A 25,675-nucleotide genomic window follows, 5' to 3' on the forward strand; every position below is an offset into this window, starting at 1 on the left:
AGTTTTTTAGAGAAGTATTGTGAATTGATCAAAATTTAAAACTTATCCGAAGGGAGGTCGTAAAAAGATAATAGAGTCAAAAGAATAGAGTGCACAACTCACTTTATTGCTCAATCTATATTCTTTATCAACATTATTAGATCTCCTAAAATCTTTATTTTTTTTTATAAATGATTAATTTCATTTTGATATAAATATAATATATTGATTGTATTTCACTTTTATATTCTATTTTTAATTAATAAAATATCTTTCCGATTCTATAAAAGAAAAATTAAAAATGATGTCACATTTAAATATTTAATTATTTAAGTTCTATATCTATTAAAAAACAAATTAAAATTTTATACAATTAATTTATACAAAACGCTCATAAGATAAAAAATTTACAACTACATAGGAATCGAGAAGCCGGTTGTCTCTGAGTGTAGGGTCCAGCATAATTATATTTGGATTCTTTCAATTAAGTTTACTTAAAAATTTTTCAAAATATTTTCCATGAATGGAAAGTTTTAATATTTATTTAAAATAAATCAAATTAATTTTTAATATTATTTTAAATAATATATACTCTTCAATTAATATATTTAAAAAGTGTTTTTATCACCGTAAACTTTAACACGCTATAGTTTCAAAAGTGCCATTTCGACTCAATATAAATGAGCAAGCTATCACTTCTATAGCCAATATACCGTAGCTAGCCATTACAAAAACTCGAAAAAAAAAAAGCTACCCACTTGCCACCACCTGGTATTCTTGAAAAAAATATTGCTTTCATGGGTTATCATGGAATGATGTTGCTGCTTCAAATCATTCTTGTTTTTTCTTATCAGAATTCCATGGGTTTGAAATATTTTATCTAAACAATAGAAGCTTCAATTCTTATCTTATCTTTGGCCCTCTTCCAGTTTTAGCACCAGAATTATGGGAAGGACGCCAGGCTGCAATACAGATGGTCTAAAGAAAGGTGCATGGACAGCTGATGAGGACCAAAAACTCATCGCTTATATTCAAGAACACGGCGAAGGAGGCTGGCGAACCTTGCCTCAGAAAGCTGGTATCAGATCCATTTTTTTTTTCTTGGAGCTAGGCACAATGTGATCTACACAGAAAATATTCTTCAGGATCTGTCACTCAATGTGAGATCCCTGTGATTCTGTTCTAACTTGTACTGTTGGTTTGTTGTTTTATATGAATAGGTCTCCAGAGATGTGGAAAGAGCTGCAGACTGAGGTGGGCTAATTATCTTAGGCCTGATATCAAGAGAGGAGAGTTCAGCACAGAAGAGGAGCAAAAGATCATTCAACTTCATGCCTCTCTGGGGAACAGGTGAATGAATAAATAACAATGATGTTAATGTGGAAAAAATTGTTGCATTGGAAAAATTCATCTTCAGCCTTCCTTTTTCTTCACCACCTTTGATTACATAACCCTTCAATAATTGACTTTTTAAAAAGTTAAGAAGGCCCATCCCTATCAGCTTTAATTTCCTTTCCAACTCCCTATTCAGATTGATTTTCTTGAAAAAAAATATTATGAAAATTAACACCCAGTGGATTATTAACTATAGCAACACAATAATAGTTAAAATAAAAGTTTTTTTGGGCTTATGCTTTTTTGTTTATTTATTTTAAATCAGTCACCTGCATTCATTTTCCAGTAAAATCAGATTTTATCTTAAAAAAAAAAAGATTTGATTTTCCATGAAAATTTTTAAAATTTTCCTCATGCTAACTATGTAGGTCAACTTTACATGAACTTCTCTATTTTAAATTAGGTCTAAATCTCATCGTCGTTAAAAAAAAATCATAATAATATTTTAGGAGAATTACAAATATTTATTTTGTTTCCTTTAAAAATTTAACATATATTAAAGAATCTATGGATTTTCAAAGCATGTTGTTTTTTATTCATAGTCAAACTTTCTTAGATATTTAACGAAATGGTTATTTTAAATAGTAAACTCAATATTAATTAATATATAAGAATAGATGGAATTTATTATTATTTTTTTTTAAAAGATGGAACTATAATTTCTTTTAAATACAATTTTGATATTTAACAGGTAAATTGCCAAAGACTGTACTTTACATAAAAAATAAAATACAATATTTACCGGTTTGCCGTCACTATTTACTCTCAGTTAAAAAAAATAAAAAATAAAAAATAAAAACCAATAGCAACAACATATGCTTCACATAATGTTATCCTATCGGCAGGTGGTCAGCCATAGCCAGGAATCTCCCCAAGCGAACCGACAACGAGATCAAGAATTATTGGAACACACATCTGAAGAAGCGACAAGCCGAGGAGGGCACTGCTCTTGTGAGTCGCAAGCCATTTGGTCCCTCTTCCGCTCCCCCGGACGCCATCCACGAGTCTTCTGAATGTGAACCTGCTCAGCCGCAACCTACATCTTTAAGGCCTGCTTCGGCTTCAGCCCAGCTGCTCAACAAAATAGCGGCTAAGCTTGCGCCATCAACATGTCTCGAGACATTAAAAACAAGCCAAAGTCTTCAGACCCTTTCAACAGAAGCTGATAAAGAGGTTGTGGACGTGCATATAATTAGCAACACGTGTCAGTCGGAGCCTCCACCTTCCCTGGCTGTGAGGTCCCCGGATATGCCCAGGCCTGTTTCCACTTCTGCTAGAATCCTAAATAAAATGGCCGGTAGACTTACCACCCATTTACACTGCCTCGACACGTTAAAATCTATCCTGTCAGGTTCTTCAGATAATCATAACTTTATGCATCGTTCTCCATCTGCTTCAAGCCTTTCAGAGACTGCCTCTGATATGTCAAGATCCATTTCCACTTCCAATGGAGGGATAAACGATCAAATGCCTACCCATAATCATCTTTCACCATTAATCGACTCTTTTGATCTTGACCTGCTTGAAGATTGGAATGGGGTAAGTGACTGCGGCGTTTCGAGTAGTAGCCTGGGTGACACCTACAACGGCTGGGAATCTCCAGTGTCTCCTCTCAATAATAATAATAATAATAATAATAATGCACTTACATTTTCTGGTTGTGAATCAATGGGGACATGTAGTGGTGAAGTTAAGGATGCAATGACGACAGAAACAACCTATGAGAGTGAGATGACATTTGGGTACCAGGATGCCTCCGATCAGTATGCGCAATATTTCACGGATGGATTCTCCAATTTTTTTATTGGCGATTCACATGTGGTATCTGCTTGCAGTGGAGATTCGCATGAAGGCAAGGTTTTTGAAGAAGATACGTACTCTTGGAATAATGGCCATCTTTTTGAGAATTATCAACCGCTGGATTCTCATATCTTTTGAGTTTATGTAATTCTATAAAAATTAATATATAAAATCTTAATTATTCGGGAACAATGTGTCTTCAATATATTAATACTCATGGCTAAAATAACAATTAATACAAGTTATTGATACCTCTCAGTCAAAGGAGGAATGTCATTTTCATGTCAGGAGAACGCAATAGGAAAAAAAAAATTGAAAAAGGTAATGTTCCAATTGGATTTGTGAATTTTCTCAGACAAAATTATGATTCTGGATTCTCATCAATTCCAAAATGTTATCAAGTAAAATTAATTCGTCAGAGAAAATAATATAATTTAATAAAATGTGATGATTCATCTCATTAAATTTTTAAAAAATAATTGTTTTTATAAAATAATTAATTATAAAAATTTATTAACTTAAATAAAAAATTTTTCAAAATTTTAAATTATTATATTTTATGCAAAATTTATTTGAAGTTATTTATAATTAATATTTTTTAATATATATATGTAAAAATTTTATTTTTTTGTTAAATTAATAAAAATTATTTTATTAAAAAAATCATTTTAAAAAAATTTAATGAGATAAATTATATATATATAAAATAAATCAACTTATTTTTTTATAACAAAATAATTTTATTTTATATTAAGCAAGAAGACACCATAAATTAAATACATTTTTAGGATTTTTTTTTTCCTCCTTTTTCCTATCACTGTCAGCTGCTTGTCACAGTTTCCTTATAAATATATATATATATCAAAGTTTGATAAAAACTAAAAGGAGAATGGGCACTATATGTGAATTTGATTAGAATTATTATGATTAGAAAGGTTGCTGTGTGGCTTTGGCAGAATTCACATGGTTTCTTTTTCTTCCGTCTTTTGTTCTCAGTCGACGAAACACGCACTCATGCCATCCTTTTCCCACTTTTTCGCGATTTTACCTTTTTTTTTTTTTTTTCCACTCCCGTTTGCAACGACTACAGTAATTTTTACATTACTAAATGAGAGGAGAGAATCAACATTTTCAATTAATCCCTAATAAAATTATTTAAATTATTTTGAGATGATTATTTTAGAATCAAATTGAAATCAATTCAATCCAATTCGAAATTTAGAATTGATCAACGGTTCACGATTCTAAAGTCGACAATTCTTATATTACTTCCAGGCAATCTCAAACCTTTTTCCTAAACTACAGCATGGGTCAAATTAGGCCAATCATTTGTTTCACTGTTAAATTGTGGCATGTCGTTTCACTGTGATGTAAACCTCTCATCTTTCACTTCGATCTCAATACAAAATAAACGATCAATGTTTTCTTTCCCGTCATCTTTCACTCGTCTTCGAATCTCATAATATTCCTCATTTGCAATTTTTTTTTTCTTTTTTTTTTTTTTGTTTTCTTTCAAAGAAAAAACAAAAGCTCATCATTTCTTATAGAAAATTAGCACATGTTGTGTCGCTTTCTAGCTCTCTTTATTTATTTATTTATTTTTAAAATAAAAAAAATTTCATAAAAATGCAAAATATAAGTAAAAGATCAAAATTAAATAATATAAATAAAATCTACATAAAAAGTGCAAAGGCTAAGAAAAATATAAAAAACATTGAGGTAAACAGTAATTTTAAAAAATATATATACTAAAATTTATAGCCAAAACTTTAATTTTAAAATTTTTAGAGAAGGAAAACAGTAATTTTTTGAAAAATATATCAAATTTTATGGGTGAAATTTTAATTTTAAAAAAATCTTAGGGGAGCCATGGCCTCTCTACTCTTTGAGTAGCACCGCCTCTAAATTTTACTCTATAATTTAAATGGAATTAATTAATATTACTCCACATTTAGGGAATTTGAGTTTTGAATTCAATATTTTCATTCAAAATCACTTTTTTAAAAGCAATTTTATCAAGAATTTTATTTTAGAAATATAATATTATATTTTATGATTATAATTATAATTCTTCTATTTAATTACATTATAAAAAAGTAAAATCAAAGTAATTAAATTAAACAGATTACTATAAAATAACTCTAATTTAAGTATATCTTATAGAAATATATATTATTTTTTTAAAAAAAAATTATTATAATAGCTACACTAGTATTCAAAAAAATATTAAACAAATATCATATATATTTTAGAATATAGGATTAAAATTAAAATAAAAAAGTTTTAAAAAATGAAATTAACTTTTAAAAATTAATGAAAAGAATGAAAAAGTCTTATGCCTAATCATTTAGATAGGGTTTGTAAATAAGATTTATATAGTTAATTAAAAAAAATTATAAATGAGGATATTAATATTAATTTCTCACACTTGTGAGAAAAAAGCTGTTTTAATTACCCTTTTTGAGTTGAGAAAAGTACTTTAATGTACATAGAGAAGTAGAGGTGTGATTTATAGGTTTAGGGATTGAGCTTTTGTAATATCTCAAAATTTTTCAAAGTGCATAGAAAAATCGGTTAAGATCAACCTAACTGCCCCATAATGCATTTGTGAATATCCTTCTCGCTTATGAATTTTTTTAATTTCTAAAAAATAAGCTAAAAATTGTATTAAACTAAAAATTTTTGTTTTAACCTGATAATACCCATCTCTAAACCCATGGCTCCTGGTCTTTATGGATTGTTGTGGATCCGAGCTTGTCCACGTATTTACCGTGGACGGTTTGTTTGGGTCTCTCTAGCTTGCTTCAGTTCACAGTGATTTGGTTTTCCCCTGATTTTTAAGTTTTCCAGTGATGGCCTATGGAACAACAATGGCGACAGCAACATAGAGGAACTATTTTCTTCTGTTATTGATTCTACACTAGCTAGGGTTAGAGATGAGTTTTTGGGAAGTTGGGTCCTTATTATTTTTTGAATCTTTAGACGAGTGTTTAGTATGAGCTTCAGTTACTAATGTAATGTCTTTTTTCAACATGCTGGATTAAATTTTGTATATGGATTTAAATTTTTTTTTTAATAATAATATCTTTATCTATCTTTCGATAAAAAAATAATATAATAATTCACTTTTAATGCTTATATATGAAATAAAACTCAATTTACCTATTGAACTTATAAGGGATATCCAATTTAGCTCATTTGATCCTATTTAATTTGTAAGTTTTAATTTATGTCTAATTTTATCCAAAATTAAGAAATGTATAACTCACTCACCATTTTAGTTCGTGAATTGCTTTTATATTTAATTTTTAAATATTTTTAAAGTTAATTACTTTATTAATTATTTTTTAAAGTTAATTACTTTTAATGTTACTTAAATAATTGTAATTAGTTAATTTTTAATATTTTACTTGTTTTAATATTAATTAATAATATGAAAATAAATTTATTTTTAGATTTATTTAATTATAATTTTCTTATTTTAAATTAAAAAATGAAAATAAAAAATAAAATTTCTAATTTGAATAATTAAAATTAATAATAATGATTTTAATTTTAATTAATTACATGAAAATAAAAAAATATATTTTTATTATTTTCAATTTAAATAAGTATAATTATTATAATTTTTATTTTTAATTAATTATATGAAAATATAAAAATAATATTTTTTATATTTTCAGTTTAATTAATAATATTGAATAATAAAAAAATAATATTTATATATTTTTATTTAATTAATTATACAATATAAAATTAACATTTAAAAATAAAAAAATAAAAAAATTAAATATTAACTAATAACTAATAAGAAAGGGGTTTACTAACGTATTTCCCAGAGGTAAAAAGTGATAAAGCTCTTCATCAAGTACATAATTAGATTTAATATATTGGCCACGTTGCACCCGTCAATAGTAAAATAATAAATTTTAAAAGGTAATTAATTATATATATATATTTCTTAGATCACCAGAGTGACAAAAACCACTAATTAACTAAAAGTAATTAGATGATTCGACATATTAATTTTTATTATGTAAGTCAAGGAGGTCAGCTTACAAAATCCATTATGCTTTATAATGTAGTAATTAATAAAAAAAAAATGCCAATTAGGATTCATTAATTTTTCTTTCATTAGTATAGAATAAGAAAGCTTTAAAAATGTGCAGCACGAGAAGCTTTAAAAGTGTGCAGCACGAGAGAAGACTTTAATGATGATAATTTATATTTGGCGACTGTTTATTTGGCGACTAAAGCCTTTTTCACGAGCATCTGCATGGCACTCTTTTTAATTTTTTTTGTTATAATCAATGTCTTGCTTTTATACTTTTGTTGCAAACCCCATGCATAATAAATTATTATTTTTTATTAAATAGATATTAATTAATTAATTATTAAATTTATGAATGAAATTGAAATCGAAATCATAGTTTTTGTTATTGAGTGAATGGATCAATAATGTTCACTGTACGTCAATATGCTATGACCAATATTTTTATGAAATGATAGAGAGCATATATTCTGTGAAATTTGTCTAAGCTTGAAAACTATTCATATGATTTAATTCTTTGAGTTTTAGATTATTTTTATTAAAATTGCTTGAGTCAATTTGGCTAAGCTTCTTTTTGTTATATATTTATTTTTAGTTTTTTTATTATTTTTCAATATAAGACTTCAATACATTCAAATAGCTTGAATTAAAAAAAAATAATAAATTAAAAATATCAAGAAAATAGTCAGAAATGAAGAATTTATTTAAGTATTGTGAATTACATAGGTCGAGATTAATTTTGATTAAATTGATAAAGGGTAATATATAAATTTTAAATAAATAATAAATGGATATATATGGTCATTTAATTAAAACCCAGCCTATATATTTATCCATTTTCTGCATAATTATTTTTTATCTTACCATATCTATCCTATCTCATTATATATACTTATTAATACAATATTTTATTTCGTATGTAAGAAAATATTAATTAATTATAATTCTATTTTGTTTAGATGAAATAAATATTTTTATCATATATGTAAAATATGATAAAAATATGATGGGTTGTATTATAAAATATGATGATCTTATTACAAAACATAATAACAATAAAATAATTTATATACCATGACCTTTTAATGTTGCAGGGAACTCATAATGAAGGAACAATGGCTCGAAAAGAGCAAGATATATCCTTTCATGCGAGTCTGCAGCCTCACTGCCACCATAGCTATGATATGGTTCCATAACAGATGGATCTGCTTTAGTCATCGAACACAATGCATACCGCATACGTCCAAAAACAAAAATATTATAACAAAATCATCTTTTCAACAAAGTTAGTTTCTGCTACCCAAAAAAGAAGGAAAAAAAAAAAAAAAAAAAAACAAAGCTTCTTGGTGAATTATGACAACCCACCCTCTTTTATGGATCTCCTTCAATGTTCACACCTACATCTCATGAAGAGCACACAGAAAATACAAACTCCATTTTTTTTTAAAATTATAATAATGCAAAAAATAAAGTTTAATTAAAAATTAAACTATATAATTAACAATTTCAATAAGAAAAATATTTTTAAAAAAATTTGAAATAGTATTTTTAAAGAAATCTAGAAAATATAAAAATATATTTGTTATTTTAATGAATTTTAATATTACATTTATTTTGTAAAAAATAATTTATATATAAAAAATATTTTTTATTATTTAATTATAATATTAAATTAATAATATATATTTATGTTATGTATATATAAGTGTTTTTATATTTTAATAAAATTATTAACCTTCGAAAAATAAATTTCTTAAAAATGTCTTTTAAAATCAGCAAGTCATTTTTTTTAAAAGAAGATATAATTTTTTTAATTAAAAAAATATTTTTTATTAACATATTTCTCTAAATATCCAAATACTAGAAAATGCTTACACGTGCACTTTTAACATGTATTGTGTAATTTAAAGTAAATCGATTAATTTTATTAATTTTAAATTTTTATTAATCTATGTTGTCCTTGTGTTAACATAAGATTTTGATAAATTTACTCATTTCAAATTAGCTTTTGAGATGAAGTTAAGTTATATCTATTTATTTAATATAATATCAGAGTTTATCTGATTAATTTAGGATAAGTATTTTGTACTTTAAATTTAATTAATTTTTTTTAAAGTTTAACTATATTTTAAGAAATTTAATATAAAATTAATAAAAAGTAATTATTATTTTTATAATTTTTTATTTTCATAAATTTATTTAAATATTTGAAAATATTAATTAAAATTTTTTTTATTAATTTTTATATTTTTTAGTGATTAAATTAATAATTATTTTTTTAATTAAAATTATAAAGATAACAAATTTATCTTTCATATCCACCAATATATAATTATATATAGACCTATAGAAACATCAGACGTGCTCTGGGCGTGGATTTTGTACCTATGTTTTGTCAGTGGACAGTAAACGGGGTTCCACACGTGGTGCAAGGACCCACAGCAAGGGAGTGCACCCCTGCACCACTGAAACATCTGGTTGTGTAAAGTCTCCTACATGTGCCAGAATCTTTTTGTGATTTGTTGAGCACTGAATTATTTATCATTAGGTGCCCACCGTATATGTCATAGAATATTCCCTCACTCGTGAAGTTAGGGGTGGCCATAATAATGGTTTTGAATCAGAATCAGAATCCAATTGAAATTAATTTGATCAAAATTAAATTAAAATTAGTTACCTTGAATTAAATTAAAATTTTTTTTCTGTGATTTGATTCAAATTTATATTTTTTCAAGAACCTTCAATCAATAATTTTAAATTAAATTAAATTGATAATTTTAAAATCATACTAAATTAGTATTTTAAATATAAAAAAATTTAATAAATATTTTATCATATTTTTAATTCATTTATATAATTATTCTCTACACTTTTTTTTAATTTTTAATACTCTTTTAATTCCTCTCATATTCTCTAAATAATTATTTTTTACGCTTATTTTAATTTTCAATACTCTCTCAATTTCTCTACTTTATTATTTTATACACTCACTATAAATTTTAATACTATTTCAATTACTCTGTTATTATTTTATATCTCAATAAAATTTATAATACCCTCTATTTTATTTTTTTTTTCTCTTTTATACTTTTTAAATTATTAATTATCATATAATTTTTAGAAAAAGGGCAAGCAATAAAATTGAAAATTTTGATTCTTCTAAATCCTTTAAGAATACATAGTTAAAATTAAAATTCTGCGCCTTTTTTTAATTTATTTAAAAAATTAATTTCATCTCTAAATTTTTTTTTAATCAAGTTCAAGTCTTTACTTATTAAATTTTTTCTTAAAGATAATTTTTTTTATTATATTTTTTCTTATTTTATTTTGACTGAAAGATTAAAAAAAAAAATAAAATATTTATATATATATAAAATTTAAATTTTAAATCAATAAAATTTTTCTTTATTTTTTTTTGTCTAAATTACGCTTAAATCGCTCCTAAATCGCTCTTAAATCATATTCCAAATCGTCTTGAACCATCCTAAACCGCTCCCAAATCATGTTCTAAACCGTTTTGAGCCATTATTTTTCAAATCATCCTTTAAACCGTTTTAAATTAAAACTCAAACCGAAATTAGCAGTTCAAGAATCATCTTCCAAATCGTCCTATGATGATTTAGTTCAGATTCATGATTTTATTTAATCTGAACAGATAATTTGAAAACTGTAACCGGTGATTTTTGAATTATGACCACTCTAAATGAAATAGTTCACTTTTTACCTTTGTAAAAAATTCACATTTATAAATAATATTGCGTACATCAAAGTATATTGAGCAATTTATAAATATGTCTCTTATTTACATATTAATTTATTTTTAATAATAATAACTTGTCTTTTCAAACAAGTAGGTATGTAAGTACATGTTTAAATCAAAATTTAGGAAACTTTTTAAAATGTTTCTATGTATATAAAAAAGAAAATCCAATAATTGAAACGCTTATTATAGTTAGTGCACTCCATTCATGTTCAAAACAAAGGAGCAGTGGTAGACCCGTATTTGTCTTGAATCTCTTCATGGGGCCTGGATGGATTTTCCAAACTTTTTCATGCACTAGGATTTAAAAATTATTATTAAAGAAAAATAAGGATTGAACCAAAAGTTTCCATCGTTTAATAATGGATCCTCCTGCCTGTAATTCAACACCCTTTACTTCACTCCAATCATCGCAAAAAGATTAAAAAAAAAAGAAGTGAAAATTAAATGTTATATAATTTTTTTTAACAATAATATTAATTTAATAAATAAATTAAATGGTGGTAGTTTTTGAAAATTAAATAAATATAAAGATAAAAGGACCACTTTTTGATCTCTTTTCTATTTATGTTATCATTAAAATTTCATGGCAGTACAGATGTGAATGTCGTGTGCTTCTATTTAAAGCTAATGATATATGCTTTTACTGTTTTTGCTTTATTTTTTCGAACTCTTATCAATTTTACTTTACTATCAATTGGAAAAGTATATAACTAAAATGACGTGGTAGAAAGTGACATCAAAATATTTATAAAATTTAAATATTTATATAAAATTAATTTTAAATATAATAAAATAATAAAAAATAAATATATAATTAATTTTAACTAATTTAAGAGATTTAACTATTATTATTGATATATATTTTTTAATCAATTATATATAATTTTTATAGTAAATATTTTTTTAAAAAATTATGTTTTAGTCATGAGATTATATTAGGGATGATAATGTATAAAGTATCTTAAAAAATGATTATATTCAAATCTGATTAATATTTGAAATACTCAAACAGTCTCAAATTCTATCATATTATCTAAATAATTAATATTTGAACACGTTTAAATTTACATATTGTAAATAATAATTTAAATAAGATATATTTATAATTAATAATTTACATTTTAAAATTTAATAATTTTAAAAGAAAATGCCAAAAAATTAAAAACTTTGTATTTTTTTTTCCAATTATACCTTATGCTAATTAAATTATCAATTAAACTCTATGCTTTTCAATTTTTAATGACTATACCTATCGTTGGCGTATACATTTAATGTGGCAATTGATGTGATTTTTTATTAGTAAATTAACAGCTCATTTAACAGTCGATTAAAACTGATATGAGTGAAAAAGTAAATTAAATCCAATACTTTTCAACTTTTACCGACTAAATCTTATCGTTGGTGTAATGTAATAGTTGATGTGACTTTTCTGTTAGTAGATTAATAGCTCTTATAACCATAGATTAAATAATTAATAAAATATAAAAGTACATTTTTTTTTTAATTTTCTCTTCTTAAGTTAATGAAATATGCATATTTGAGAGACAAGCACTGGAAAATTGAGGCAAAATATAAGTATCTTTTATATTTTGTTATATTTTAAATATAATTTTTTAATCTCTAACGCTAATCTTGTAATGCGTATTAAAACAATTAGCATGCACTAAAAAATTATATTGACACATAGAAATTAATAAAAATATGATGCTAAAAATTTGTTATTAATGAAAGATAAATAAGTAAATCTTTTATCTTCTACGATATGTATTAGTTTAACTTGATGTGTGTGCTATGAATTTCATGTAATTTTAAAAATTAATATTCATATGATAAGGTTTAAATATCAACTTTATTTCACGTGTTTCCCTTTGTTATTAAATGTAATTTAAATATTAATAACTATTAAATGATAACTCATCACATAATAACATATTAATGTTATATGTTTGTAACATAAGCACTACATCTATAATGTGATGTTATGTTAATATTATATGTTTGTTATATCAATAATATTTAACGATAATTAATAATTTAGATTATATTTTATTAATAAATAAAAATATAAAATATTAAATTAATAAAAATTAAATAATAATTTATTTTTTATTTTTCTCCAATATTTCTTGGAATGCGTGGCACTTAACAAAGATTTGATTCCTCTGCTCTAGGACAAGAATGCCTGCGGCTGCAGATATGTGACGAAACTCTGTTGATTGTAATGATAAACCTTTGTTTTAGTGAAGTTAACTATATATGTAAAAAAAAAAAAAGGGTTTGGAAGAGGATCTTTGCAGAGAATATTGAGGACTTAATTGGATTGTTCAATGTTCTTCGTCTTTCCATGTTCTCTAAGATCTTTGGCATGCCTTATCGTTTTTCTTTGAACTGAAAATCTTATAAATATAATGCATGATTTCCAGAGGCGGAGACAAATCGCTAGTTTTGGAGAAGCCAAACTAAAACTCTTTTATTATTATGAATAATAAATTTAAAAAATTATAATAAAATAATTCATTAATTACCAATACATAAAAATAATTATATTAAAAATATACAAAATATTTAAAAATTTTGATTTTTACAAAAAGAAATGAAAAAAAATTATGTAACGTAAAAATTCCTAAATTTTCAAGACATTATGTTTTTCTTTGAATTCTTTGTATCGAAGATTATGGATTTTAAAAGCAACGAGAATATATATTTCTGCCATAGGAAGCCCTTGTCAGAAAGTTGGCACAGTCGAGTTGAAGATTTGTATAGAGAAAGGAATATATGGAGCATTAATTGATTTCATGGTTTAATTAACTATGGAGCAACTTTGCATCTGGGTGAAGTTTCGACAATCCCCAATTCTTGTTGCTGCACAGGGAGAGAATTTTTACTTATTTATTTACTTATTTTTTTCGTTAAATGCACCAAAAGTACTTAGAAAGTCCCTCGTGCTCTTTCTTTTGGAGTATATGACGTGTAAGCAGGGGTTAAAAAAAAATTTGCAATCGATTTTTTTTTTTTTTTTGTAGTCGATTGAATTAATTATTATTATTAATTAATTTTTATAATTAATTTGTGATTTATTATTTTTTTAATAAAATTATATAGAGCAAAAATTTTAGAAATTGATTAATTATTGCTATTAACAATCAAAATATAAGCAATTGTTAAATTGATTGTAAATAAACATTATGAAAACCTTTAATATGTAATTAATAATCAATTTAAACATCAAGTATAAATTAAATTAACAATCAATTTTATTACAATCAACTGAATTAGTTGTTAAAAATAGTCATTAAAATGATTAACAATCGATTTTAATGAATTAATAATCAATATGGTTTGGTTGTTAATTTTTTTAGTGATATAGTTTAGTTTAATTGAAAAATTGATTGAATTGTTTTAATTTAAAATTTTAGTTTTTTTCAATAAATTGATTTTGTTTAATTTTTAATTTTAAAAAATTTGATGTATTTAGCTTAGTTTTTTTTTTGAAGTTAATATAATCAATCTAAATAGAATAATTTGTTTTTTAATTAATTGTAATTAAATATAAAATTAGAGTTAAAAATAAAAATATAACTAAAATATAGTTTAAAATAAGCTAAAAAGCTCAAAATAAAGTTGAAACAAAAAAATGAATTAAATTGAATCAAATTAATTTAACTCATTTAACTCGATTTTTCTCGTAACTTAATTTAGTTTGATTTAATTTGATATAAATTTTAATTTATTTAATGTTTTAATTTTTCATATTAAACTAAATCAATGAATATGTTCATCTTATACGTAAAGAAATTTTGGATTAAATAGGTTCGTAATAATTTCGTACTAATAAGAGTATATTTTACTAAAAATTATTGTTAAAGAATATATTTTTTAATATGTTAATAAAAAATTTAATTTAATATATTTTAATCATAAAATTTTTAAACAATTATATAATTTTTTCAATATCATTAATTTTTTTAAATATTTTTTTTTTAATTTGCCGACCTGAATTCTAAACGTGGTCTAAGCAATAAAATATAAAATTGTACGTTCACGATTAAAGTATTTAAAAAAAAAGAAAGAAAGAAAATGTGTGTACAAGCGACGTGGCGGGTAGAGAGAGTAAAAGTTGTACACAGTTGCACGTGTCTGCGCAGCCCATGGCTCTGGATATAGCAAAACATGGAACGAAATGTGGCGGTTTGATTTGTCAAAACATGGCACGGAATTAGGTAGAATAGAATGGGACTCACGTGATATCCCATATCCATTATACCACTTTCATTTGGAAATCACATTTTCTTTTTTTATTATTTTTTTATTACTAACTTATTATATTTCTATACTAAAATATTTATTTTCAATGTGTATTACGTACACCCTTTAATGAATATGATAATTTTTAATATTATTTATTATTGTGATACTGAATATTTATCTTAATATTTATACTTTTTTATTCTTATCTTGTAAATATGTTATAACTTAATATTTATTTTCATCTAATATAACTGGACTGATTTGTTCATATTTATATAAAATTCACCTTTCACATCATTACGTATCCTATGATCACATAATATGTAACAACCCAAAAATTTAAAACAATAATTAAATTTTCTTAGACTATATTTATTTTTATCATTATTAGAATTTTATCAAATTTTAACAAAAAAATATATTTTGGACCTAATTGTAAACCCCTGAAAAGTTGGGGGACTAATAGTGTAATTAGAAGTTAAAAAAAAAAAAAAAAAAACTCAGAATTTGAAAAACGCAGCAGACCCCCCCCCCCCCCCAACTCTCCTTCTCTTTCTCCCCGACTCTCTTCCTCCCTCCCGTTTTCTTCTTGCCGGCAAGGGACCCACTGCCGGTGACCGCCTGGGCAACGTCAGCGTGACCGGGCGACCACCAGGGACAAGGAACGGCGACGGAAGATGGCGGCGGCGACGAGAATAGAAGAGAGAGAGAGCGCGACGGCGAGATCACCCAAGGCCGTTTTCGGCCATCTCCGACGACGGGAAGGCACGGGACGCCGGCAGCAAGCGTCTGGCAGCACTGGGTCCCTCTTCCGACCAAGACTCGCCGGTTTTAATGGAGTTTTCCGGCAAGAAACGAAGAGAGAGAAAGAGGAGAGAGAAAATGATGGCAGTGGCTTTCCGGCCACTTTTCCGGCGATCCGACCGTCGGATCGGAAATCCGAGGCCACCGATGGACTCAGGACGACGAGATCTTCGAGATAGGACTGGTCCCGCTCCGATCGGACACTGTTTGAAAAAGGCGATAATCGAACGGTCCAGATCGCTTGGTGAGATTTTCGAACTTTTTCGATTTCTAAAATTTAAAAATAATTTTATGATAATTATTAACAAAATTTGGACTTAATTTAGGTGCGATTGGATCGAGGATAGCTCACCGGCGTCGGGACTGCATTTTCAGCCAGATCCGGCTGCCCGACGGCCAATCTCAGAACGTGGTCAATATTACAGTCAATCCTAGCATTTTCAGACGTTCTGGACGCGTTCCAGGTGTCAGAATTGGCATAGGTAAACCCGAACTCCAAGTTGCTCATTTTCGGCTAATATCGATTTAGAATAAAATTCATAAAATATTCGTGGATTATCGAAAAATTATAATTCCTTTTGCAATAGTCATATAATATTATTAGGGACCGCGGGGCGAAATTTTAGAATTTTTGGAGCTTGTTTGAGTGGATTTTTGCAAAAATATCAATTATAAGGACTAAAACGTAATTTTTAAGATTTTGAGTATTGTCTGATTTGGAGGGCTCAGGAGGGGCCATGTGATATTGATGAGATGTGATTGTGGGAATTGAGAAATTAGAAGTGTTATTTAAGCCTTTTTGCAGGTTGGGTAGGTCCCAGGTATAGGGGAAACTCTGCCGAATTTCCGGCATGAATTAGGCTGTCTATTGTCTCTTTAGAGTTTTATTCTAACTTAGTACTAATAAATTTATAATTTAATTATTAGGTGATCGAGATCAGCTATTTTTCTGCATCCAGCAGCCACAATAGTCATCGATTGTCTTCGTGAGTAGAATATTAATTTTAATTGTAATTTCGATATTATTATATGTTCAAGCATGCCCATGCATCACTTATATGCATATATTTATGTAGTTAAACTCTAGGCACGATTTATGTTGCATTCATAACTGTTGATGTGCCATGGATGTTGTTGTGGTAATTTGGAGCAGCAGCGTGGCGTGCGTTGGCGTGCGTGTGATGTGGTGTGGACTATGGATAGGACGGGTAGTCACGGCTTGAGTAATTCATTGGGACCCGATCCTTCGAGGGGTAGTCACGGCTTGAGTAATTCGCTGGGACCCTCGATTTGGTTATTAAGTGGAAGTCCGAGCTTGAGTAATTCGCTGGCACCAGGTTGGATTTAAGAGAGCTGTATAGGGGGATCAGCTCCCATATGTTATGATTGATACTACAGGGTGTGTGAGTGCTCCAAATTACCTTTTTGATGTTATGATGTGAAAATGTTGTTGCTGTTGCATTTCACTCCACAGGTTGCATTAGTACTAGATAGTTATAGAGATTATGGTTAAAATTGATATTTTACTCTCTGAGTCGAACGCTCACTCCTGTTCAATATTTTTCCAGGCTACAGGAGGAGTTATTTTACAGAGCAACCTGTTTTATTCCTTGCAGGTTTAACGTCAATTATTTAATTGTTTTACTATCTTTTCTAAATTAAAAATCTAGAACTCCGCATGTGTTAGAAATAGTGTGGGCCTTGGTAGAGGTTGTGTGAACTTAAATTTTTAAGATTAATAAATGAAGATTTGTATGGTATTTAAACAGTTTGTAAATGAGGTAACAGGGTTGAGCTGGGCTCCCCTGATTTTAGTTTCTGAAAATTTCTGGGCTAAGTTGGCCCGAAATGAAATTATAACAGCTTGATTTAAATTATTTTATATGCATATTGGGCCTAAATTGTGGGCCTGGTTATGGATTTGAGGAATAGTTAGGCTTACTACGGGCCTCGGGGGCTTTAAGCTGGCCCAGGTCCTAGTGCCGGTCCGGCCCATAGGTTGGGTCGTGACAGATGTGGTATCAGAGCTTAGGCTCCAGATTCATAGGGAAAAATTATCTAAGTGTTGGGAAGAGTCTACTAGGAGTCACATGCGGAGTATAGGATTCTGTTTCGTCTTTTCCTGTAATTCTTTGTTTCTAGATTCTACGTTATATCTCGGGAAATATAAGATTACCTCAGTTAGTGTCTTGATTTTCGTGGAATACACAGAAATGTGAAATAGAGTTAGTAGACATGTGAGGTCTATCATGAGGATACGTACTCCAAGAAATGTTATATTTTTGTCTGTATGGGTTTAAATGGTGTGCCCATTTCGTGCAAGGCACGAGTACATAAAGGTGAGTCTTGAAAGTACAGTTGCCCTAGATAAGGATGAGGATACCACTGCTAGCAGTCATCAGTGGATGACCCAGTCAGAATGAGTTTATGATAATAGAAGATTCGAGAGAGATAAGAAATTAGGAGGCCTAATCGGTCCGGACGTATCGTAGTAACTATACAATGTTCTCGATGTCTGCTCTGTAAGCTGCAGATTACAGTACCGACATAAGGTTATTGTGTAGAGCTACGTGCACCCCCGTGGTGCTCCATAATGAGGGTGTTTGCGGATGGCTTCTGTTTTGGTACAGTTATGCCAGAATAGAGTTCTATATCTGCAGAGGAGTTGGGAACTCCTGGTTAGGGGTCTAGAGTTAGAATATTGAAAGGTTACAGTTGGGTGATAACTAGAGTCAGTGACTCAGTTACCCTAGCATGAGCTAGAGTTGCTTCAAGAGTTGCCATCAAACCAGAGGTTTCATATTAGATGCAAAGTAAATGTGACACTTATAGGGGGAGATCATCTAGTCTTCAGTATGGAATTTTGGATCGTTTTTGTAGTACGACAGACGTTTTGCTTAGAACTTAGTGAGAATAGTGTACCTTGTGTGTATCAGTATGGAATAAAGTACAACCCTACTACCTAGAGAAGGTCGAAACTATGAATTGATGATTTTTAGAGCTATGATATGATAAAAGAGTCATTAAGTTGACATGATTCTGGCAATGTGGTAAATGTAGTACCTTTGTTGCTGCAAGTTAGGGTATAGTCCTATCTTTTCAGAAGGGATCGAAGGTTATTATTGATAATGATGACTTATGGAATAGTGTTCTAGATGGGACTGTAGAGTGTGGTAGAGAGTAGTTGGCTCGGGTATCCTGCAGAGGATACAAGTTCCATGATAGGAATCATATGTAATCAGATCACGATGGATGTAAATCCTTTGAATTTGATGACGGGTTTGGATGCCCGAAATCTTAAGTTTTGGCTAATTGAGTAAACATGAAAAATAATAATAATAACAAATAAATAAAATTACTGCAGAATCAGTTCTCGAGGTAGTAAGGGTATTATGTAAGCTAAAGGATAAGAATAGACATCATACGATAAAAGTATGACTGCAATTTCCTGAGCTCCTTTCTAACTTCATATTGTTCAAAACAATAGTATAATCTAATTATAATAGTGTTAAGAGAAATAAATTAGCAAAGATAAATTATAGAAGGCCAATGGACAGAGAAAGTGCAGGATGAAGGTTTGGACAATTGATTGCAGATGCAATATAATCTAAATGCCAGTGGAAGTACTAGCTAGAGTGGTCAAAGGACCAAATCTGAATAGCATAGATATGTGATAATGTGGTATAGACTCTGAAAGATATAGTTAGCAGGTACAGCTATCATGTTAGGAAGAAGAATGGAACCAGGGATAAAATAGTCAAGTTCTATTTTGGGTAAGACAAAGGAAATAAATGAAAGGACAACCTGAAGGACGCGTAATAAAAGGAACAAGTTAAGATATAGAGTAGGCTAAGTGTTATTATTGGCAAGGTGAATGACAATAATGGAGAACCCAAAATGGGACCACATTAGTGAGAACAGTGATGGAGGTATGGAATACAATAATAATGAGTAAATGCTTGAAGGTGTGCGATGGTATTGCGGACTACCTAATTAGGTAGAGAAAAAGAAGTTAGTAAATAGTAAGTTGAATAAAAGTTAATCTAAGGGATCAAATAGGTATGATGAGAGGAAAAGAATGATAGATAATGACACATAGGTTTTAGGTTAGACTTTTGAGATAGTGAGAAGGTAATTAGAGGTTCGTTATGAATGTCAGGCAAACATTTTTAGTGTGATCAACATAATCACTTTGCAGTGAAGCAATAACGACAGGACAACAGTAGGGGTAGAAAAAAAAAATGACAAGTCTGGGTGGTTATAAATCACTAGAAAGTTCAAGGATCAAATTAATGACCATAGATAAGGGTGAAATTAGTGTTGGAAGAATTTATTAGTGAGAGAAATCTTTCAGGAATCAACAAAAGTTAAGGGCACAATATAAACGATGATAGATATGAATCATTGGTCGAGTATAAGTAAAGTTAATAAATTATAAAATATTATGTCAGGAAGGACAATGGTACGGTAAAGAAAAGATGCAGATGATATCTTATAGGTAGAGCACAATTGTGCTAAGAGATGATGAAATTTGAAGAGAAAGACCAAGAAACATAGATTAAACATTATTATATGGACAATTGGCGTAGTTGAATATAAGAGAATATTTTTCTTTCTTTTCAAGTTTAGCTCGTGTTTTTGATTCTAGAGCATCATATAAGGAACAGAGACTGAGTCAAGGAGACCTAGTTATTTGAGAGTTTGGTAGGCATCAATTCATACATAATTTCCTGATATGAGAATGACAGTAAGTACGTACATAGTGTTAAGTATGAAAAGACGATCAGAATAGTGACAGGAGTCAAATGGAGTTAGCTACCAAGGTTTGCAATCGTTTTAAACTATGAGCTAGAGGAAATACTATTTATGGATGAGTTTCAATAGATGAAATTGTTGCTGATGGATAATTTGAGGTTGAAGTTTAGAAAGTTGTGGGCAGTATATGTGATTATATTAAGGAGAATAAACACGTGAAGTATTTTGTTTAGAATTAAGGCATGGCACCCATTTCCCACAGCCGTGTTAGTTCAGATGGAACTTATAGTTTCAAGGGCTCATATCCATCCAGGATAAACAATTTCCTACTAAGGCTGGTAGGGAATGATAATGTTCTGATAGTTAAGTTGGGAAAAGGGGGATACAAGGAAAATTTTCTATGGTTAATTACAAGTGATACATAAGGTGAAGAATGTGCTGGTAGGAGTAAATCGTAAGGTTAGAATTCCTGAAGCAATAGAACTAGTAATCAAGATAAGACTAAGAAACAAAATGAAAGTTAAAGTTGATGATGGGATAGACATCTTTGAAGGAAAAGGTGTAAGGATGAGATAGGACTAAAATTAAGGAATAAGTACAGCAGGTTGAAAAGATATCAACAATACCAAAAAAAAAAATAGGAAAAGGGAAGTGGATAAGATGTAAAAGACAGAAAAAGAGCTCGAGAGAGCCAGTTATAATGATTAGGATAAGGAGGAATAGGTATGCTAGGAACACACTAAGAGATGTTTAAAGTAAGTTATTATAAGATAATAGATTAAGGGAGTAGTGGAGCCTCGATCTGAGTGCCAATGTGTCAGAAGTAGGCCACATACTAAGAAGCTAAAGGAAGAAGTCTAGATATTTCCATTCCAGAGAAGGAGTGAGAATCGATAAAGTCGCATGGATTGAGTTGTCAGGGAATATAAACACTTTTGTTACCTAGAAGGAGAGACCCAGTTTACTTTCCAATGTTGATAAATGATACACTTGGCCCTTGGAGGAGACTCTACCTGACTAGTTACATAAGATCGATAGAGGTTGGTCTAAGTAACTTAGTAATGACACAAAAGAGATTAAAAAATTTGAAGTATCATGGGAGGAGAAGATTTATAGGTATTGACCACTGAAGTCATAGGAAGAGTAAAGATCTCGAACAAGATGCCTAGATTAGATGCTACAGGAAAGCTACTCATAGGATACCATGGAATAAGGAACATAAGTTATGTCATTGGGGAAAACAGAGATTATCGAAACAAAGGAATGAGAACTAAAGTCACCAAGAGACACGTTAGGACGTAATAAAAGTGAGATAAGCGCCAAAGTCGATTAAAGTTATTAGATATCAAGTTGAGAGCAGTGGAGTTATAATGAATACTTGAGATGTCAGAAAAAATAGTCAATGAATAGCCAAGAGATAGGAGCATCTCTAGAAAGAGATGATGACAAATAGGACACTATAGTAGAATCAGAGAGCGGTAGAATGTCATATAAAATATACGAAGAGTTTGAAGAATAAATGTTTTATCAATTTCTACATAGCTGGAGGAGTAATGATTGTGCTCGTTCTAATAATCTTCTTTTCCTAATCTCTTGTTTATTCGAAAATTCGAGGACGAATTTTTCTTAAGGGGGGAAGAATGTAACAACCCAAAAATTTAAAACAATAATTAAATTTTCTTAGACTATATTTATTTTTATCATTATTAGAATTTTATCAAATTTTAACAAAAAAATATATTTTGGACCTAATTGTAAACCCCTGAAAAGTTGGGGGACTAATAGTGTAATTAGAAGTTAAAAAAAAAAAAAAAAAAAACTCAGAATTTGAAAAACGCAGCAGACCCCCCCCCCCCAACTCTCCTTCTCTTTCTCCCCGACTCTCTTCCTCCCTCCCGTTTTCTTCTTGCCGGCAAGGGACCCACTGCCGGTGACCGCCTGGGCAACGTCAGCGTGACCGGGCGACCACCAGGGACAAGGAACGGCGACGGAAGATGGCGGCGGCGACGAGAATAGAAGAGAGAGAGAGCGCGACGGCGAGATCACCCAAGGCCGTTTCCGGCCATCTCCGACGACGGGAAGGCACGGGACGCCGGCAGCAAGCGTCTGGCAGCACTGGGTCCCTCTTCCGACCAAGACTCACCGGTTTTAATGGAGTTTTCCGGCAAGAAACGAAGAGAGAGAAAGAGGAGAGAGAAAATGATGGCAGTGGCTTTCCGGCCACTTTTCCGGCGATCCGACCGTCGGATCGGAAATCCGAGGCCACCGATGGACTCAGGACGACGAGATCTTCGAGATAGGACTGGTCCCGCTCCGATCGGACACTGTTTGAAAAAGGCGATAATCGGACGGTCCAGATCGCTTGGTGAGATTTTTGAACTTTTTCGATTTCTAAAATTTAAAAATAATTTTATGATAATTATTAACAAAATTTGGACTTAATTTAGGTGCGATTGGATCGAGGATAGCTCACCGGCGTCAGGACTGCATTTTCAGCCAGATCCGGCTGCCCGACGGCCAATCTCAGAACGTGGTCAATATTACAGTCAATCCTAGCATTTTCAGACGTTCTGGACGCGTTCCAGGTGTCAGAATTGGCATAGGTAAACCCGAACTCCAAGTTGCTCATTTTCGGCTAATATCGATTTAGAATAAAATTCATAAAATATTCGTGGATTATCGAAAAATTATAATTCCTTTTGCAATAGTCATATAATATTATTAGGGACCGCGGGGCGAAATTTTAGAATTTTTGGAGCTTGTTTGAGTGGATTTTTGCAAAAATATCAATTATAAGGACTAAAACGTAATTTTTAAGATTTTGAGTATTGTCTGATTTGGAGGGCTCAGGAGGGGCCATGTGATATTGATGAGATGTGATTGTGGGAATTGAGAAATTAGAAGTGTTGTTTAAGCCTTTTTGCAGGTTGGGTAGGTCCCAGGTATAGGGGAAACTCTGCCGAATTTCCGGCATGAATTAGGCTGTCTATTGTCTCTTTAGAGTTTTATTCTAACTTAGTACTAATAAATTTATAATTTAATTATTAGGTGATCGAGATCAGCTGTTTTTCTGCATCCAGCAGCCACAATAGTCATCGGTGTACTGTGAGTAGAATATTAATTTTAATTGTAATTTCGATATTATTATATGTTCAAGCATGCCCATGCATCACTTATATGCATATATTTATGTAGTTAAACTCTAGGCACGATTTATGTTGCATTCATAACTGTTGATGTGCCATGGATGTTGTTGTGGTAATTTGGAGTAGTGTGCGTGCGTGTGATGTGGTGTGGACTATGGATAGGACGGGGTAGTCATGGCTTGAGTAATTCGCTGGGACCCGATCCTTCGAGGGGTAGTCACGGCTTGAGTAATTCGCTGGGACCCTCGATTTGGTTATTAAGTGGAAGTTCGAGCTTGAGTAATTACCGGCACCAAGTTGGATTTAAGAGAGTCAGATAGGGGATCACCCATATGTTATGATTGATACTACAGGTGTGTGAGTGCTCCAAATTACCTTTTGATGTTATGATGTGAAAATGTTGTTCTTTGTTGCATTTCACTCCACAGTTGCATTAGTACTAGATAGTTATAGAGATTATGGTTAAAATTGATATTTTACTCTCTCGAGTCGAACGCTCACTCTGCTTCAATATTTTTCAAAGCAGGAGGAGTTATTTTACAGAGCAACCTGTTTTATTCCTTGCAGGTTTAACGTCAATTATTTAATTGTTTTACTATCTTTTCTAAATTAAAAATCTAGAACTCCGCATGTGTTAGAAATAGTGTGGGCCTTGGTAGAGGTTGTGTGAACTTAAATTTTTAAGATTAATAAATGAAGATTTGTATGGTATTTAAACAGTTTGTAAATGAGGTAACAGGGTTGAGCTGGCTCCCGATTTTAGTTTCAAAATTTACAGGCTAAGTTGGCCCGAAATGAAATTATAACAGCTTGATTTAAATTATTTTATATGCATATTGGGCCTAAATTGTGGGTCTGGTTATGGATTTGAGGAATAGTTAGGCTTACTACGGGCCTCGGGGGCTTTAAGCTGGCCCAGGTCCTAGTGCCGGTCCGGCCCATAGGTTGGGTCGTGACATAATACATCGTTGCACTCCTCCAATTTATTTATCATGCTTTAATTCTATGAATTACATTTTTATAAATTATTTTGTTCAATGATATCTAGAAAATTTTTTTTCTGAGATTAATATATAGAAAAATTATATAATATATTCATTGTACTAAAATTTAGTGCACTGAATACTCATATGAAAACAGCTAATTCTTAAGTTTAGAAAAATGAAACTCACATTTTTATGAGTGAATGTGCACATATATCACGAGCACGTAATAAATTATTTAATATATAAGGATCAATTGATTTCTTATTAATAAAATACATTCTACATTAAAAAAGAAAGTTTAATACTTAAATTTTTGAAAGGTCAATTTTAATAAATATATAAATATATAAGACTAATTTAAGAAAAAAGAGGGCCAATTGACTTTTTTCCTAGAGTACATCTGCCCCTAATTTCATTTCTAGATAATAATAATAATTAAATAATTGAATTAGTTGATTTTTGTCACTAGAATTTCATCCAATTGAATCTCACTTCCATTTTTTATACGAGAGTTAAATTCGCAATAAATAATATATTTTGTCTTACTTTTGCTTAGTCCAAAATCTTTACTCTCAAAGTCATTCCAATGCGTACAAACTCTAGTTAACTCATTCACTAATTTTATTTATTAATATAATGTTCATGAACCATGAAATAAGATTTTGAATACAATTGATTAGCTTATTCATAATTAAGACAAACAGGCAGAAAATTAAAGCTTACACTTAATGATTACGGCGAAAAAAAA

General features: G+C 29.5%; 2 protein-coding genes across 2 annotated transcripts; both read left to right on the forward strand.

Moving 5' to 3' along the window:
- The first annotated feature begins 680 nt into the window (after positions 1–680).
- On the forward strand, positions 681–3,366 carry LOC110637267 (transcription factor MYB28). Its single transcript, XM_021787301.2, has 3 exons — positions 681–1,057; positions 1,200–1,329; positions 2,220–3,366. The coding sequence occupies exons 1-3, from the start codon at positions 925–927 to the stop codon at positions 3,310–3,312; spliced, it is 1,356 nt and encodes a 451-aa protein (XP_021642993.2). The 5' UTR covers positions 681–924; the 3' UTR covers positions 3,313–3,366.
- Positions 3,367–16,055: 12,689 nt separating this feature from the next.
- Positions 16,056–16,696, forward strand: LOC131175396 (uncharacterized). Its single transcript, XM_058139574.1, has 2 exons — positions 16,056–16,284; positions 16,367–16,696. The coding sequence occupies exons 1-2, from the start codon at positions 16,071–16,073 to the stop codon at positions 16,567–16,569; spliced, it is 417 nt and encodes a 138-aa protein (XP_057995557.1). The 5' UTR covers positions 16,056–16,070; the 3' UTR covers positions 16,570–16,696.
- Positions 16,697–25,675: the final 8,979 nt, after the last annotated feature.

This window comes from Hevea brasiliensis, chromosome 17, assembly GCF_030052815.1.
Source record: "Hevea brasiliensis isolate MT/VB/25A 57/8 chromosome 17, ASM3005281v1, whole genome shotgun sequence".
NCBI classification, from domain to species: Eukaryota; Viridiplantae; Streptophyta; class Magnoliopsida; order Malpighiales; family Euphorbiaceae; genus Hevea; species Hevea brasiliensis.

Coding starts and splice junctions, on each gene's coding strand:
- LOC110637267 (XM_021787301.2), top strand. CDS start 925: ATGGGAAGGACGCCAGGCTGCAATACAGATGGTCTAAAGAAAGGTGCA. Junction 1,058..1,199: donor AACCTTGCCTCAGAAAGCTG/GTATCAGATCCA, acceptor TTATATGAATAG/GTCTCCAGAGATGTGGAAAG. Junction 1,330..2,219: donor CATGCCTCTCTGGGGAACAG/GTGAATGAATAA, acceptor TCCTATCGGCAG/GTGGTCAGCCATAGCCAGGA.
- LOC131175396 (XM_058139574.1), top strand. CDS start 16,071: ATGGAGTTTTCCGGCAAGAAACGAAGAGAGAGAAAGAGGAGAGAGAAA. Junction 16,285..16,366: donor CGAACGGTCCAGATCGCTTG/GTGAGATTTTCG, acceptor GACTTAATTTAG/GTGCGATTGGATCGAGGATA.